This window comes from Urocampus carinirostris, chromosome 20, assembly GCF_059441175.1.
Source record: "Urocampus carinirostris isolate Australia breed hairy pipefish chromosome 20, RoL_Ucar_1.0, whole genome shotgun sequence".
Classification (NCBI taxonomy): Eukaryota; Metazoa; Chordata; class Actinopteri; order Syngnathiformes; family Syngnathidae; genus Urocampus; species Urocampus carinirostris.
In genome coordinates, this window is record NC_142368.1 from 23,103,464 (window position 1) to 23,122,540 (window position 19,077).

General features: G+C 45.1%; 1 protein-coding gene across 1 annotated transcript in view; it reads left to right on the forward strand.

The window, feature by feature from the left end:
* Positions 1 to 6,190: 6,190 nt before the first annotated feature.
* The window catches only part of flvcr2b (FLVCR choline and putative heme transporter 2b), a 33,530-nt gene continuing 20,643 nt past the window's right edge, over positions 6,191 to 19,077 (forward strand). The window contains exon 1 of the mRNA XM_088325572.1: positions 6,191 to 7,217. Within this exon, the coding sequence (XP_088181698.1) occupies positions 6,633 to 7,217 (585 nt within the window). The 5' untranslated portion in view covers positions 6,191 to 6,632. The remainder of the gene's footprint in view (positions 7,218 to 19,077) is intronic.

The following is a 19,077-nucleotide window of genomic DNA, read 5'->3' on the forward strand; positions in this document are numbered from 1 at the left end:
GGTGAAATTAAACCTGGCGAAAAAGAGGGACCAGCGGGACTGTCTTGGGTTTAAACGTTTTGGAGAGCGGATGTACTCCAAATTTTTATGGTCGGTCCACACCAAAAATGGAACTGCCACCCCCTCCAGCCAGTGATGCCATTCCACTAGTGCCAGTTTGATGGCTAACAGTTTGCGATCCCCCACAACATAATTACGCTCAGCAGGGGATAGACGTCGCGAGAAGAAGGCGCAGGGTTGCATCTTGTCATCATTAGCCGACCTCTGGGAAAGGACCGCCCCGACTCCCACGTCGAAGGCATCCACCTCAACCACCAGTTGACGTTCCGGATCAGGCACTTGCAGGACAGGAGCCGTCAAAAAGGGTGGCAAAAGCATTGTCGGCCGCTGCAGACCATCAGAACGCACCTTTTGGACTGGTGAGTGCCGTGAGGGGCGCTGCTACCGTGCTGTATCCCCGAATGAAGCGGCGGTAGAAGTTGGCGAAACCCAGAAACTGTTGAAGCTTCTTCCGGTCATGGGGAACGAGCCAGGAGGTAACCGCTGACACATTCGTGGGATACTTCTGTAGCTTCCCCTCCGCCACAATATATTCCAGAAAGGATACGGTCTGAGCATGGAAGTCACACTTCTCAGCCTTCACAAAGAGGGAGTTCTCAAGCAGTCGGCGAAGGACGAGTTGGACGTGCTGCGTGTGTTCTTCCTGGGACTTGGAAAAAATTAATATATTATCCAGGTAAACGAAAACGAACCGGTTGAGCACATCATGCAACACGTCATTAATGAGGGACTGGAAGACAGCGGGGGCATTGGTTAATCCAAAAGGCATGACCAGGTAATCATAGTGTCCCGTGGGCATATTGAAAGCCGTCTTCCACTCATCTCCCTCCCGGACACGGACCAGGTGATAGGCGTTCCGGAGATCCAACTTCGTGAAGACCGTGGCCCCTTGAAGAAGCTCGAAGGCGGAGGAGAGCAATGGTAAGGGGTACCGATTCTTCACTGTAATGTTGTTGATCCCCCAGTAGTAGATGCACGGCCGTAAGGACCCATCCTTCTTTCCCAAGAAGAACCTGGCACGCGCCGACGAGGAGGATGGTCGTATAATGCCGGCCGCCAGCGCATCGGAAATATACTCCTCCATCGCTTGTCTCTCGGGTGCTGAGAGAGAATAGAGTCGACCCTTAGGGGGAGTAGAGCCAAGAGGTCGATAGCACAGTTGTAGGCGCGATGTGGAGGTAGTGAAGTAGCCTTGGCTTTGCTATATACCTCTCGTAGGTGGTGGTAGCAGGCAGGAACCTTGGACAGATCAGGGGGAGGCTTGGAAGCAACTAGTCGGTCGGGGTGAGATGCGGCGCGCAGACAGGTTCGATGGCACTCGACGCCCCATTCCATCACGGTTCCAGAACGCCAATCGAAGTAAGGGGTTGTGCCGTATGAGCCAAGGATGACCCAAAACGAGTGGCTGACCGGGGGATGGGAGCAGGTGGAACCGAATCCTCTCTTGGTGGTTGCCTGATAATTTCATCTCCACCGGTTCGGTAACTTGCGTGACTTTACCCAACAGGCGCCCGTCTAACGCTCAGGCAGTGATAGGGGACGAGAGAGGAACCAATGGTATTCGTAATTTGCGTGCGAGGGTGATGTCTAAAATGGTTGCTTCTGCACCGGAATCGACCAATGCAGGTAGAGACTGGGGAATACCGGAAATCAAGAGACGGGCCTCGAGGACAGTTCTTGGGGTTCTGGAATTTGGGATAATGGCTGAGCTCAATCGGATCCCTCCGCCGTCCGACGAGCTCTTCTTTTTTAACAGGCACGATGAGATTCGATGTCCCTCGCCGCCACAGTATAGGAAAAGCCCTTGGCACCTCCATGGCTTCGTGGGTACTCAAAATCATAGGTTGTGAAGTTCGGAAACCACCTGGCTCTTTTGGCGAGTTGGTAGGGAATCGTCTCGGCTGGCTCCGCTCCTGTCGTCGTGCCTGGACTCGCCGGTCGATTAAAGCCGTCAAAGCGATGCCTTTGTCGAGGGTAGTTGGAGGGACATGGGACACCAACTCGTCTTTCAAATAATCTGCCAGACTGTGGAGGTAAGCGTTGACCAGCGCCTCGGCGTTCCAGTGACTCTGGCTGGCCAGGGTTAGAAAATCTATGGAGTAGTTGGCAGTTGTGCGTTTACCCTGGCGGATGTTCAGCAGGGAACGGGATGCATTGGCCGCTGAAGATCCTGTGTCAAACACCTTTACGATCTCCTGGGCCAAGCGATCGTATGAAGAACACGTCACTGAGCCACGCTCGAACTCGGCGGTTCCCCAGAGTCGAGCTCTTCCGGTCAGGTGATTGATTGTGAAAGCCACTTTTGCCACTTCGGACGCGAAGTTACCAGGTTGCAAGTTGAAAATGAGACGGCAGTTCACCAGAAATACACGAACTTGCGCCGGATCTCCACAAAACTTTTCAGTTGCGCCCACTCGCGGTTCTGCAGATCCGACGACGTCAGAGGTAGGAAGTAGCATTACCGGTGTCGGGATCGGGTGCTCGGGGACGGAGTGTCGGAAGGCGGAGCTGATGACATCAGTCGCCTTGACAACTGTTCTGACAGACTCGCTACTTGGTGTTGCTGTCGAAGCAGGAGATGTTGTTGCTGATCTAGCATTTGTTGTTGTTCCTGAACTTGTTATAGCAGAGCGGTGACGGTACTCGTGGTTTGTTGCATGGGGCCTTCAGCCCATTGTAATCGCTTCAAAGCGGAAGAAGGCTCAGCGTTACTTTGATCTTCACTCGGAGAATCGCGTGCTGAGTCCATGATTTTGGTCAGATCGTTCTGTCACAGACCGGAACGGACAGGACTCAATTGCATGCGTTTCTCAGGTTTTATTGAAAGAGAGTGAGATTTAGGCTTGCTTGATTGCTATCGAGCAAGGCGGGGGTGACACTTCCGTGTCGGAAGAAGGCAGGCGGGAATGGCACGTCGTTAGACCAGGGCTGGAGATCAGAGGGGATGTGCTCACTGAGTGAAAACACAACAGGTCGCAACGATCTGACAAAGTTTGACCTGGAGACAGGGGCTTAAGAAGGGTGTGGCCACCAATCAGCTTGTCAGGACTGTTGGCGCCAATCAAGCTGCCACAGGTGTTCCAAATAGGACAATCATGACAAGCACATGTCAGAGGATTGTGTTTTGGGCGTTGCAGAGCTGGCAGTTCTCCTCAGAGCCACACCACTGCCTCAGAATGCTTGGACTTTGTAGGGTGTCGTACGTGGCCTAAATGAGGTAACTCAAAATGAAAATTAAGAAAAAAAACATTGATTTGAATAAGAGGGAAAAAATAAATGGACTGTCATGCCAATGTTGATTATTTATGGGTCGGGAAATTAGTATTTATTTTAAATAGTGGAATCAATACCTGGTAGTCACCGCTATATTTGTCTGGCATCTTGCTGGTCAGCTGTGCTTGAGTGGCATTGGTTTTCGTTCACATTAGATATATAAATGTTAGATGTATAAATATTATTGATGTTGGGAATAACATAACGGTGTTGTTTTTTTTTTTTCAGTAACGGGGTAATCTCAATAAATTATTATTTTTTGCTGTTACCATTACTGGCGGTCAAAAGCTTTGTATTACTTTGCCAACAGTGACGTGTCCCAGTACTCCTGACACTGTTTTCTGCGGCGCAGGTTCCCATTTTCCTCAAAGTTGTTAACATCACATATTTTCGGATAATGTCACCATTCAAAATAGCTGCTACCATGTAGTTAGCGATTATGGGTATAGAATTTACTAATTTCAATGATTCTGTGTTGTTGACTTTAAAACTGTTGAGTTTAAAAGAAGGTGAAAATTGTTTCTTACTGTATCTTTTTGGGGGGGTTATATTTATAAATGTTTTTATTGTATTTCCTGTGGCACGGCAGTTGAGTGGTTAGCGCGTCCAAGGTACCTGGAGTTTGCATGCTTGCGTGGGTTTCCTCTAGATTTCCAAAAACATGCGTGGCAGATACTGTAAATTGTGACTCCAAATTGTCCCTAGGTGTGAATGAGCGAGTGAGTTGTCTGTCTCTGTGTGCCCTGCAACTGGCTGGCAACCAGTTCAGGGTGTCCCCTGCCTACTGCCCAGGAATAGCTGGGATAGGCTCCAAAGACCCTACAGAGGATAAGCGGTGCAGATAATGGATCGATGTTTCCTGTCTTTTTGAGTGTTTATTTGTATATACCAAAAAAATAAAGTTGATTATTTTTTCTTCTTTTATTTATTTTTTCCTTTTTTTATTGTGACTTGGCCATTTTCTTTGTGTTTCCTTTTTTAAACAATTATATGGATACCGATACATAAATATTGGTAATTTAAGGATTAAAGCAACAAAAACAACCCGAAATAGCTTTTTTTAGTGAGCCGAGCAAAAAGAGGCAGTTCCACTCCAGAGCCTTTGCTCCAAAAATGCTGGTCTACTACTGATCCCAAGAGCCAAAAGGAGATCCGCAGGTCCGAGAGCATTCTCCATTCGGGCCCCAGCACTGTGGAATGCTCTGCCTACTGAGATTCTATCTGAAATCTGAGTGGAACTGTTCAAATCTAGGCTTAAAACACACTTCTCTTCTAACAATTATAAATGACCTATATTTCATGTTGACAATATCTGTGTATTATTTGTTATTGCAACATCTATTGCAGCCTGGTCATCCTGGAAGAGGGACATTATATGCGGTCTATTCTCAAGGGTTCTTAATTTACTGCATGTTGAGGTTTTGAGTTTTTCCTTGCCCTCATGTAGGTTTTAGATCAGGGGATGGTGTAATAATAGTCTGTAGTTTGCAATAGTCTGTGTATCCCTTTGAGATTCCTTGTGATAAAGGGTTATACAAATAAACATTACTTTTCTAAAAATAGTAATAGGAATTCCCATCTCTATAAGTAAACTCCGCTAAATGACGTCCCCGAGGTGTATTGTTTTTGCTCAGGAAATGTCATATTCTTTGACATACAACAATTTATTTTTAACGTAACTGACATAATTACTCTCCCTGGTAGCATTCAACAATGTTGTTCATGAATGTCACTATCCATTTGTGAACATTCCATAACACTTTGTGGTTAGCAGAAACACTATTACTCTGATTCAATGGAGTTAAAATGACGACTTATATCTGTTGATGATAACAAAGTGAAGGATATTGGGTGCTAAAATTGTCACAAGCCAGAAACGGAGACAGGACCCAATAGCCTTCGTTTTCCTCAGTTTTATTGAGAAAGAGAGCAGTGCTTGCTTCCACGATCCAATCATCCGACACGCGTAGATGATGCCAGGAACGTGGAAGTGGCACTCCCGTGTCGAGCAACGGTAGTCTTAGGCAGCGGGAAAACAGATCGATGGCCGGGACGGAGGAGCAAGGCAGGGACGGGTCCAGAAACAGGTCGGCAGCAGGTATCAGGCTGGAGAAAACAGGGCAGGAGAATGTCAGATAGTACAGAGCTTGCTTAGCTGAAAGCACAGGTTCGCAGAACGATCTGACAGCCTCATATCGGAAGACGGGAGTTTAAAAAGAGTCAGGGAGCCAATCAGCGACCAGGACTGTTGGTGTCAACGGGGCAGTCGCAGGTGTCCCAAATCAGCAATCATGACAAAAATAGTTGCGCCATTATAAGGCAGTGGAATATTCCCGATGCTACCTTGTTCACATTTTTTTAACATTAAAAAAAAAACAATCTAGTGTTTTTCATTATATTTAATACTATCCTGTCCCTTATTAAGGAATAGAGTTTTTTTTAATGCTATATTTTTTGTAGGTGTTCAGGTTCGGTACGCCCATGGCCCCTAATCTTTTTTTGTACTCTTATCTTTGAGACTGGGAGGTCGGTGGTTCGCGCCCCGGCCGAGTCATTCCTAAGACTTAAAAAGTGGTCGGCGGCGCCCTCTGTTGGCTGCGGCTGCATCGGCTCGCTACAACGGGTCAGGTGCAATCGACATTTCGTTCTGTGTACATTGTTACACAGAATGACAATACAAGGAAATTATTATTATTATTATTATTATTATTATCCTTTTTGTGTCAATGAAAAACACATTGCAGCACACAAAACGCCCTCTAGATGGGGCAAAAACCGCACTTGCTTGAATAGCCTCTCTTTAGGTCTGCACGCAATGGAACATACCCACCCGGATGTAAAGGCTGTCAGTGCCCGGATGTCCATATAGATTTGCAGCGCTCCAAAATAGAGTGGCACGCGTCCGGAATACAAAAAACAATGACGCACGTGCGTCCCATTACCAGTTCCTCTCCTAACTCAGCCGATACCGGTTCGAATAACAGAACCGCTTAAATAAAGTTCTGCCATGACGGTTGACCAACTCCACGTGTTGATATTCAGGGAAGGAAGAGCCAATAAAGGGGCGGCGTGAGACTTTATCTGACTCACAAAATAAAGGAAACACGAGCCTAATTTTCAGCTCCCTGGCGACGACTACGACCTCCATTCACCTAAAAGTTCCACGCAACTCTGGGGGTCGACTTGACCTTCAAAAGTCACTTTTCATGATAATTCGACCACTTTAGCGCCTTAGTCAAACTTTCTATGATATTTTCTGCGCGTTTTGATCAACTCGCGCGCTGACTTACAAACTTGCCATGAGCGGGGATTCGGACGAGAAGAAGCCTGGCGAGGAGACGCCTGAGTCGGACAAGTGCGCCGTACCGGACGCAGCGGGAGAACCGGATAAGTCCCACCGCCACGAGAGTCCAAACGAACCCGCTTCAGTGGATAAAGTCTGGGCGACGCGTTTGTACAAACGCCGATGGGTTATGGTTTTCCTCTTCAGTTCTTACTCGCTGTGCAACTCCTACCAGTGGATCCAATACGGCATCATTAGCAACATCTTCATGAAGTACTACCAAGTGGACGCTTTCACCATCGACTGGATGTCCATGATCTACATGCTGACCTACATCCCTTTCATATTCCCGGTGACGTGGCTGCTGGACAAGAAGGGTCTCCGGGTGGTCGCCCTGGCCGCCACGGCGCTCAACTGCGCCGGGACGTGGTTCAAGGTGGGCAGCGTCCAGAGGCACCTGTTCGCCGTTACCTTCGCGGGGCAGTTCTGCTGCTCCCTGGCGCAGGTCTTCATCCTGGGGATGCCGTCCAGGATCGCATCCGTCTGGTTCGGGTCAAATGAGGTGTCCACTGCCTGCTCCATCGGCGTCTTCGGAAACCAGGTGAGACTGTAGTGAATTAGGGTGAGGTTTGTGTCTGGTGAGGTAGTCTCATTCACATACCTGTCAACCTGTACGTTTCTGCCGAACAAAGTACCTTTATTTTGCATTTTAAGACGTGTGCGACGTACGATGAAATTTGCACGGAAAAACACAAATTTGTCAATTATGGGTAGCATCAGGTATACACCGACTATCACGAAACGGCAAATCAATCAAGATAAATGAGTTGGCCGCGGTAGCCTCTATCTCTGTATCGTTTTTTCCGTTGCAAACGAAGTGAGCGGTCTGATGCTAGTGTGCGCATGCATCTGCCGCCTCGGATTTCTAGTGGTAGTTTTGTAGTGAAAGGAAGTCCGTCTCTTTGGAGAATCTGCTTTTTCGGCTCAACTCATTAAAGAGAGCCGGCTCTCAAACGGCTCGCTTGCTTTGATGCATTATATTACGAATCATTATTGTTGTATAAAGAAGTTAAGAAGAAAAGGAAGTATAAAATGAGAAAATGAAAAAAGACTGGTTTGTGGTTATCCCTTTAATCAGTATATTACCAATAATAATTTAATGCAGAAAATGAATTCATAATTTGAATAAGAAAATGTATTATTCTACTTAATTATATTTGCATGTATTTTTTCCTTCTACAGTGAACGTCCTAGCTACTTAATTTTCAACTTTTTTTTTATAATAAACCTCATTCATGTCGAGCAACTCAGTATCTCACAACAAAATGTTAATTAACAATATATATGATATAACGAAACACTAGTACAATATAACATGTTAAACTACATAAACAAACACGTTTGAAAAAAAATACGGTGTAAGATTATTTTGTATTTTGTAAGGGAAAATACGACATTTTGTAAGGGCGTGGAGGTGACAGGTATGCATTCATAAAGTATAACGGACCTTCATTTTATATACCATTTGATCGACAGAGCAAGAAAGCAATAACTAAACCATAAGCATAGAATAAAATGTTTTATTGTCTTACTTAACTTATGAACGAAGTATATGTGCTGTTCCTTTTGAACAAAAGCATCAATAGATGGGTAGTCTTCCATTACGATAGTAAGGCCATACCACCAATAAAAAAATGACTGGATCTTTGACTTGCTGATAGCCTGCTAATACAAACCCTAATTATATTGTTTGCAGGGTTCCCTCAGATCCTTAGTCTCATTACGCATTAATTTTATTATTCTAAAAATGAAGCCAAGTTTAAATATTAAATCCAATTTTTGAAAGTCTTTAACATGTGAACCCAAAATAAGATTTATACTTGTTAGAACTACAAAGATTTAGTAACATTTATTGATTGTCTTTTTTATTAGTTCATCTATTTACTTTTGTGGCAACAATAACGGAACTATCAAAACGGTGGTTTGGTGTCAGTCAGGCCTTTTTTAAAGTTTAAATTTAATGAGAAGTGGCTGTCCAACAAATATTTTTTTGCAATGGCTAAACGCTGTGCCAGGTAATGTGTATGAGGCATTATGTATTGTGTGCAAGCGATATTCCTTTTTTTTTTTTTTTTTTTTTCTTTTTTTTTCCCAATTGTTTTTTTGTTTACTTGGTCTTAAATTTTATTTCAGAAGGCATTAAAAAACTTCAAATGTTTAATTTAACTTTTCTACTCTATAGCATATGAATAACCTATATTTTTTGTTGACAATATCTGTGTATTATTTGTTATTGCAAAATCCATTGCAGCCTGGTCGTCCTGGAAGGGGATTACCTCATGTGCGGTCCCTTCTCAAGGTTTCTTCATTTTCCTCATGTTGAGGTTTTTGAGTTTTTCCTTGCCCTCATGTAGGTTTTAGACCAGGGGATGATGTAATAATAGTCTGTAATAATAGTCTGTGGTTTGCAATAACCCGTGCAGCCCTTTGAGACTGATTAAGGCCTATACAAATAAAAATGACTTGACTTGACGAACTTACATTAAACTGTAGGCACCTAGTGTTATGTGCTGAAGTTTGCGCAAAATCAGAATCCTTGATCTCACTATTGTCCTTTGCCATGAACCAAGAGGATTGTCTGCCAAACTCTGCATTTTTTATTCCCATTATGACAGCTGTGCCTCAGCTGCCTCCCTTGACTGCATGTCACTGATGGGGGAGAAGCTAGGGACCTTGACTACTCACTTGCTGAAAAACCCACTTATATGCTGGTTCTGTTCCCCTTATATAGCAATTTTGCTCCTGGTAGGTTTACCCAACCTGTTGTCAAAGCACTGAAGGCGATAAGAAAGATTTGAAAATATATTTAGAAATAAATAATAATTATTTAAAAATAGGTGATAAGACTCAAAATTACAATCTTGAATTTTATATAAATTCTTGGCAATTACTATTGCAATCAATTTTATAATCTACACTTTCTTAAATCTGTTTGCCAAAAACAACTGATGGGTTTTACAAAAAAACATTCATGGCATGTGACTAAAAAACAGCTTTTTAATCTTCTGTGTCTAACTCTTCATTTATTTCAAATGCAGCCTGTAAACCAGTCCATCAAGTATTTTGTCACATCAGCACAAGCCACATCAGAACCACTTTAAAAAAATAAGTTTCACAAATTTCAAATAGTTGATTCTTAAAATGGAGAGGTAATGGAATTCTCATCTCATCTCATTAGCCGTACCGCTTATCCTCATTAGGGTCGCGGGGGGGCTGGAGCCCATCCCAGCCATCTCCGGGCAATGGGCAGAGGACACCCTCAACTGGTTGCCAGCCAATCGCAGGGCACACAGGGACAGACAACTCATTCGCTCATTCACACCTAGGGACAATTTGGACCGGCCAATTCACCTGAAATACATGTTTTCGTGGGAGGAAACCGGAGTGCCCGGAGGAAACCCACGCAACCACGGGGAGAACATACAAACTCCGCACAGGAGCTGGATTTGAACCCACGCAGGAGGTTCCCATGACATGAACTGTGCCGCACAAGCGCTAACCACTGCCCCGCTGTGCTGCCAGTAATGGAATTCTTTTGATGTATATTCCAAGCCTAGTTTAAACATCCATCTATCCATTATACAGACCGTTCATCCTCAGTAGGGTCGCGGGGCCGCTGGAGTTCATCCCAGCTATCAATGGGCAGTGGGCAGGGGACACCCTGAAGTGGTTGCCAGCCAGTTGCAGGGCACACAGAGACAGACAACACGCTCACTCATTCACACTTAGGGACAAGTTACTTACTTACTTACTTATTGCTCCAGCGAAGGTCGGGGGGTCCCGTCCCTGTGCGTTGAGCCGACCAGATGAACCAGGTTTTTCCAATGCTGGCGGTCTTGTGCCAGCTGTTCTGCATCCTCTACGGCAACTCCGTGTTGTTGGAGGTCGCCCGCAACGACGTCGAGCCATCGAGTGCGGGGTTTCCCTCGTGGTCGTCTCCAGCCTGCGGCCTTTGGGTCAAACTGGAGAATGGCTCGTGTCGGATGGTCTGGTGGTAGACGAAGGACATGGCCAAACCAGCGGGTGCGGCGTTGTGCGACCAAGGAAGATGCTTGGGGCTGGCACGTGCGGGCTCTGAGCTCTTTATTGGAGACTCGCTGGGGCCACCTGATGTTCTCGATGGTTCTGAGAGCCCTGCTATCAAAACCATCGATTCTTGTGGCCAGGGTGTCGTTCAGGGGCCATGTTTCTGAGCCATAAAGCAGGATAGGGAGTACGGCGAGGTTGTAAATGCGGAGCTTCGTCTTGCGTGCGATGGTCTGGTGCCGCCAGAGTGGTTTCCAGAGAGACTGCAGAGCAGATGCTGCCAGGGCTCTTCTGCGGAGAATCTCTGGTTTTAGGTCCCCATTGTCTGTCACCATGGACCCCAGATATACAAAGCTCCTGACAGGCTCTACGATGTCGCTACCAATTTGGATGGGAGGTGGATCTGGTCCATCACCGACATACATGAACTTGGTTTTCGTCCAACTCACTTGCAGGCCAAGCCGCGCTGCCTTTTCGCTGTAAATGCCCAGAGCGTCTCTCAGCTGGCTGTAGGAAGTGCTGAGAATGATGGTGTCGTCAGCATACTCCAGGTCAGTCAGGTGGTAGTTGCCGAAAGACACTCCGGGGATGCGCTCACTAACCCTGAACATCAGATGGTCGATGATGCAATTAAAAAGGTCGGGAGCAGCCACACAGCCTTGGCGAACGCCGCTGGAGATAGCAAACCAGTCGGAGTCAATGCCGTTGATACGGACACAGCTCTCTGTGTTGCTGTAGAGCAGCTTGAACAGGGCTATGATCTTGGGTGGTGCTCTGAGAGCTTGGAGGATGTTCCACAGTGAAGAGTGGCAGACGGTGTCAAAGGCGGCCTTCAGATCAATGAATCCGATATATAGATGGCGATCTTTACGGAATTCACGGGTCTTTTCTATCAGCAAACGGACGGCAGAGATGTGGTCCGTTGTGGAGCGGTTGGGCATAAAGCCAGCCTGCTGGGGACGGCGGCAGCTTCTGATTGCTGGAAGGGCACGGCTGAGCAAGATCCTGGTAAAGACCTTGCCCGGGATGGAGAGTAAGGTTATGCCTCTGTGGTTTCCACAGACAAGCCTGTCGCCCTTGCATTTCCAGAAGGGCAAGATGACTCCTCTGATCCAGTCGGTGGGCAGCTGCTCCGATTCCCACACCTGGTTGAATAGGCGGGTTAGCCACTCCACCATGCCATCACCGCCGGCCTTGAGCATCTCGCCGGTAATGGCACAGATGCCGGGGGCTTTCTTGGTGTTCAGCTTCTTCAGAGCAGCTCTCACTTCCTCGGGTGTTACAGGGTCTGTGCAGCAGGTGTCGTTAGGAGGTGCTGTGCTCGCAGCCCCTAGGAGGGTGGGATCAGCCGGGATGGTGCTGTGCTGCAAGAGGAGGCTAAAGTGCTCCTTCCAGCGCTCGAGGCAGTTGGCTTCTGTCACGATGAGGTTGCCGTCTGAGTCCTTTACCAGGGCTGTCTTTATGTGTGGGCCGCTACGGGCTTGGCGTAGTAGACTGAATACGCGGCTCATGTTGTTGTTGTTGGCCGCGGACTCAAGCTGTTGGGCTTCTGCCTGCCAAAACCTCTCCCTATCTTCAGCAATGGCCACATTGCGCAGGCGATTCAGTCTCCGATACTCTGTGAGGTCGCCTCGGAGTCGGGCCTCACGCCGCTGGTCTATGATGTTTAGTGTCCTCTCTGATATCCAGGGCTTTCTCGGGGAGGATCGCGGGCGTCCGAGGACATTGTGAGCAGACTGGAGGACACTTTCCTTGAAGGCCGCCCAGTCTGTCAGCTTGTCAGGAGCCAGGGTATCAAGAGAGCGGCGGATAGAGCAACTGAAGTCTCTGGCGATGTTGGGGTCGCTGAGTCGGGAGGAGTCGGGGCGAGGCAGAGTCTTGTGCTGGTTGGCTCGGAGCTTTAGCTTGAGCTGGGCCACCAGCAGACGATGGTCTGTGTTGCCAAGCTGTGCTCCTCTGAACACCCGGCAGTTGGTTACAAACGACTTCCAGCGTCGTGATATCAGGATGTGGTCCAATGCCTTCCTGGTTCTGCCATCTGGGCTGTACCACGTCCAGTGATGGATGCATTTCCGGGGAAACCAGGTGTCAGCAACACAAAGGTTGTTTTGGTGGCAGAGGAGGAGGAGGCGGTTGCCATTGTCGTTTGTTGTGCTGTCAACGAAGGTGGTGCCGACAGGTGAGCCGGGGGACCGATCATTGCTGGATAGAGTGGCGTTGGCATCAGTGAGGATGATGGTGACGTCGTGTGGTGGGGCTTGGTTGACAGCCTGGTGGAGTTGGTCAAAGAACGCGTCCTTCGCATCCTCATCAGCGACATCGGTGGGGGCGTAGGCGACGATCACTGTCATCTTGCCGTGATGGTGGAGGAATCGAGCAGACAGTAGTCTGTCGCTTATTGGTGTCCAGCTGATGAGGGACCTCCGGAGGGCTTTTGGAATGGCAAGAGCCACACCGTAAAGGCCGGTCCGACTCTCGGGGCCACTCCAGATGTAGCAATGGTTGCCAGCTGTTGTTTCACCATTGCCTTGCCATCGTACTTCACAGAGCCCTGCCATGGTGATGTTATAGCGACAGAGCTCTCGGGACAGCAGGGTGGCAGCTCCGGGGCGAAGGAGTGTCTGGACATTCCAGGTGGCGACACGGGTCTTATGACGAAGATCGATCCGTACTCGTTGGTCGGGGGCAGGCTGGGGTCCGTTACCGTGTTGGTCAGTCCGGCTTCTTTCTCTGGTCAGTTTCGTAACAAAGTGTGTTTCTCCTGGGTGAGTTGTTAGCCCTCCGCAGGATAGTCGGTTGGTGGGGCTGCCACCTCACAGCGTACCGACACGCTTGGGTCTTTGTTTGTCTGGAACCTACCCCGGAGACCGGCCCGCCATGGGTGACCCTACCAGGAGCAAGCTCCCGACGGTATCGCTCTCCAGGGTCACTGGAACACGCAAGCCCCCTCGCCGCATCAAGGCCAGACCCATCCGAGGGGGTAGGGACAAGTTGGACTGGCCAATTAACCTGACATACATCTTTTTGGAATGTGGAAGGAAACTGGAGTGCCCGGAGGACTTGCACACCTAACCTTTGCACCATGGGGCTCCGAGCTAACCACCCAGCCGCCGTGCCGCCAGTTAAAATATAGTTATTACGGGAAAACTTAATCTAATAAATACAGTATTCATAAACACTTTGAGTCTATAGTGTACCTTTCCACTCATTGGGTTTGTTTGTTCTTTTTTAACCCCTAACCCCTCAAACATTGTTGTTGTTTTTGTAACGAGACAAACAAACTAATGGGTTCTTTTTCTACAACATGAAAATATCAAAGCAGTGTATTGACAGTTCTACCTAATTTGCATTAATATTTTACCTTAGTGTTTTCATACTTTATTTTTTATACATATGTTTTCATTTGTTTTTAAATGTTTGTAAAAATCACACACAAAGTAGACTTTCTGCTGGTTAGGGGTAATTGAATATGTAGATCTTTGCAACCAAAAACCTGTTTTGGGTGGTATGTTAAGAATATTATGAAATTGCCCAGGAATGTAAAATTCTTCACTTGGGTCAGCCAGCCTCAATGCAATATCAAGCTGGATGTCCCACTGAGGAATTTATGTCAATGTTTGCAAAGGTCGTAAATGTTGATTTATTGTTGCGGTTGTGCAAGGTCACTAATGTCCAACAACAGTGTTTATCTACTTAATTACACAATCAAATGGCGCGTAGCATAATCCGATAAATGTTTTCAAAGCCCTGAACAGTATTTTGTTATTCAACAATTCCCTGAATGTCTTGTGAACTCGAGCAAATGCCTAGTTTAACAGTGAGCCGTAGTAAAAACAAAGATATTTTGTGCAATTATAATTTTATCAATATGGAAAATCTATTGAATGTATTCACTTTTTGCCCAGTTAAAAACTGTTCCTTCACATAGCATTCAAAGGGGGAAACTTTTTTTTTGACTTATTTCAATTGTTGCTTTATGTGTGTGTTTTTAAACATATAACCTTGTAAAAGATTCAAGTGTTTATTGTCATATGCACAGTAAAGAACTACAATTCCCTGCACAATAAAATTAATACTTTGCTGTCCACACAGTTGCCAGCGTAATAAATCTAAGAAACTATATACATGTATACATAAAAGAATATTTTGAATATTAAAAGATAAAAATGCAAGATTGACTCGAGATAAGTTAAGATATTAAGCTAAAACACAGTTGACAGTGACTGTAGTGCAAAAATAGTCCAAGTATGGTCCAGTTTAAAGTGTCTGTAATGTCCTGAACGTGTCTGTGGTGTATTGTTCGATCATCAGCCGTTTAAGAGTCCGATAGCGGAGGGGTAAAAAGAGTTCTTTAGACGGGTTTTCCTGCATTTCACTCTCCTTTACCTCCGTCCTGAGGGTAGGAGTGTAAACAGTCCGTGTTGTGGGTGGGGTCCTTAATGATGGAGGCAGCCCTCCTGTGAACTATGCGGTGGTATATACTCTGCAGCGAGGGCCATGGAGTCCTAGAGTCTAAGCGTTCTTAACCACTTTCTGAAAATTAAAACTTTCTAACATTATTTCTCATTTTAAATATTTTTTTACCTGTATTTTATTTTAATTTAGGATATTTTGTGACAATATTTCTTTTTTCATTTTAAAAACTATTTTTAGTCTTTTTATAGTAAAGTAAAATATCCTGTTCTGTTGCCAGATAATTTTACTGCTTTTAAATATTCTCTTCATGATTTATGTTGAGAAATGATACATAATAATAAAAATGGTTATCAGTAAAATGTGAAAAATACAATGCTACATTTAAGTAAAAAAGGGGGATGTTTGGAAATTATAATTACTTGGCAAAGTTATCCATTTAACAGGAGTTTTTGTTCATTTGTTTCTAATAGTTACTCTCTGAACAACAGTTAAAATGTAGCTGTAGAGGTTTTCTAAGAGCTCTCAAATGTTTTAGCTGAGTCTGTCCCGGTGTTGCATGACAAAGTCAAGTTTTTTTGGCAACAATGGATAAGAAAGTCATTATCAGTATCACAGTGGCCTTGTTCTAACTTGGTCTCAATGAACATTGACCCAAGAATCCCCTCATGATCAATATGGTGATTGACAATGAGCTATTGGAATTTTACATTGTATCCAGAAATGCTGCGGTTGCAATTTGAGCAACACGTGACTTAAAACCAAGCTGTGACCAGCTTCCATGAATTCGTCCTCATTACTATGACAAACATTTGACACGCTGCCGGCTCCGCAGCCTTCACGCTCGGGAATTTCACCTTCCATGGTTTTGTCATGTCTGGATACAGTCTTTTCCAAAACAAGCGTGAAAATTCAACTTCGAAGTGCGATGAAAAGAAGAAACTGGCTGGCACAACTTCTGCACCATGCATCCTTTCCTTGCAGTGGTCTACCGGCAATCCCTTGTGCTTGCTTGAGGATCAAGAAGAAAAGACTGGAAATACAGAGAGCAGACTATACTGTCGGCGCTGGGTCATGTTGTTCTTGTTTTCTGCCGTCTCGGGCAGCAACGCCTTCATGTGGCTCCAATATGGCATCATCAGCGACATCTTCATGAAGTTTTACGGTGTTGCAGAGGTTGCCATTGACTGGCTGGCGATGGTCTACTTGCTGGCCTATGTACTGCTAGTCCTGCCTGTGCTTTGGTTGCTGGACTGGCGCGGCATCCGTGAAGTTCTACTTGTGGGCTCTGCCTTTAACTGCATCGGTGCCTGGATTAAAGCAGCCAGCGCCCGGCCAGATCTATTGCTATTGGCGTTTTTTGGACAGTCTTTGTGTTCGGTGGCTTGTGTCTTTGTCCTGGGGTTCCCGTCCTACCTGGCATCCGTGTGGTTTGGGGAGTCGGAGGTTTCCACGGCCTGTTCCATCGGAGTTCTCGGGAATCAGGTTGGCAAAGCTGTCTTCATGAGATTTTTAGGCAAAATGGGCCCGGATAGATTTCACAGTCACATTTTAGTGTCTACGTGTGAAGAACACTGTGACTTTGTTTTGTATCTCACATGGGTGCTATTGTCTGTAGAGCTGCTGCAGAATGTGCAAACCGTAAACTACAATTCCTGGAGTACAGGGCTCTTTGTTTAATCGATTGTGCTGAGTATCCTTTATTAGAGATCGTTTTTTTTCTTATCAGAAGAGTGAAGACAGTTGTAAAGTGAGCAAAAGGCTAATTCTTTGAGTTAGACATTTTTTTTTCCTATTTCTTCACTGAATACTGTTCTATTGAATTGTCTTTACTGTCATTGATATGTTGTAATATTGATGCCATGAAAAACAGTGTATCGTAGCAAAAGTGCCATAAAAAGAAGTGCAACATTTAGCAGAAATGGAAATTCCCCAAATAAGTTATATATTTTTCAGTTTTGCAAGCTTGTTTAGAGATGTGAAAGACCCTGGGGAAGAAACTCTCTTGTCTGTTTGGCTCTGGGGCCGGTTCCAGGATTCAGACTTTCTGTTCTCAGGCAGGCCCGGTCAGTAAAAGAATGTCAACTCCAAATAGGTAGCTTTGTTTTTCAGTACAGTCTTATGCTCTATCATTCGGCCTACATTAGAACACTACCCTACATATTATAATCACCGATAACAAGGTATATTTTTTAAACACTACACATTTATTCACAAACAACGAGGAAACAATATTTAAAAATTTGGCATTGTATGTTTTAACTGGTTTAACAGTTGAGTGAATGCAGTTTTACGCAACACCCAACTCACCACATGAAACAAACAACATTGCCCTCTATTGTCCGGAGAGAGCATTTGGTTTGCATTTATTAAAAAAAAAAATGTGAATTTTGATATAATTAACCCTCAGACTTACTTCTTTTTTTAAATACTGAAATTTATGGCAGGCTGGATCAAATCATCCAACGGGCATGATCTGACACGCAAACCGTATGTTTGACACACCTGGTATAAGTCCTCTATTAGAGAGAGGGTAGTTTTTCTCTTCAGAAGAGTGAAGACAGTTCTTAAAGTGGGAAATGGGCTACCCTTTTGTGTTAAACATTCTTTTCATCCGATGGAAACAAGGTGCCCATTTCTTCACTGAGAACTATTGAATTATCTTTATTGTCATTGATGACAACATAGTGAATATAAAAATATAAACAATATAGAGGTTGAGTTGTAATAAGGGCAGCACGGCGGCGCAGTGGTTAGCGTGTGTGCGACACAGTTCTGAGGTCATGAGATCAAACCTTGCTGTGTGGAGTTTGCATGTTCTCCCCGTTCCTCTGGGAACTCCGGTTTCCTCCCACATTCCAAAAACATGCATGTCAGGTTAATTGGTCGTTTCAAATTGTCTCTAGGTGTGAATGAGCGAGTGAGTTGTCTGTCTGTGTGCCCTGCGACTGGCTGGCAACCAGTTCAAGATGTCCCCTGCCCACTGCCCGAATATAGCTGGGATGGGCTCCAGCACCCCCGGAACCCTACTGAGGATAAGCGGTGCAGATAATGGATGGATGGAGTTGAAATAATCGTGCAGTAAAATTAGTGCGTCATAGCAGCAGTGCAATGAAAAGTGGTGCAACATTTAGCAGCAACAATAATTCTCAAATAAGTTGCAAGTTTTAAATGTTTCTGTTTTGTACACTTGTTTAGGGTGATGGCCCTGGCAAGAAACTTGTCTCAGAGCCTGTTAGTCCTTGTTTAAACGGACCTATAGGGCCTACCAGAGGGAAACAAGTCAAAAAGGTGGAAATAAGTCTGTTATAACATTTATGGCTCTGCTGTGGTATTTCAAGCAGGCAAAGTCTTCCAGACTGGGAAGAGAGCAGCCAATAAAATAATTCTTTGGGCTGTCTTGATTTTTTTTTTCTTCTGTCCGCTCCCATACTAAGCATATTTAATCCGTCCAATTTTAACTGTGCAACGGGTCAGCTACGTTAGTGTATGCTATTCAAATTGTATTAGTTTTTCTATCAATTGTATTTTTAAATCTTATTCCTTTGTTCATTGTACAGTGAGGACTAGGGTATATATCAGCGGTAAGACGATTGTTTTTTTTTTCAATGAATGCAAAGTGTTTATTAGGAGTAAGGTGTAATATTTATTTTCTCCTTCCTAGAGATGCAATATCTGTGAAGTATGGTACAGGCCTCTGGAATTTATACTTGTTCAGATTTTAATTCTCTCCATTTAGTACCATCTGCCTATTTAGGGGACTGGTGTTCATTTGTGTAATACACAAATAGACCAAGGATCAGGCTTTTTAAAAAATGTTATATATATATATATATATATATATATATATATATAAATTAGGGTTAAGGTGTTCACCGACTCCCTCAGAGTGGCGGCACTCACTTGTACAATGTGTAACAAGTGTTTTTTCTAGAGTAAAGGATTCCTTTACGCTTGCTCAA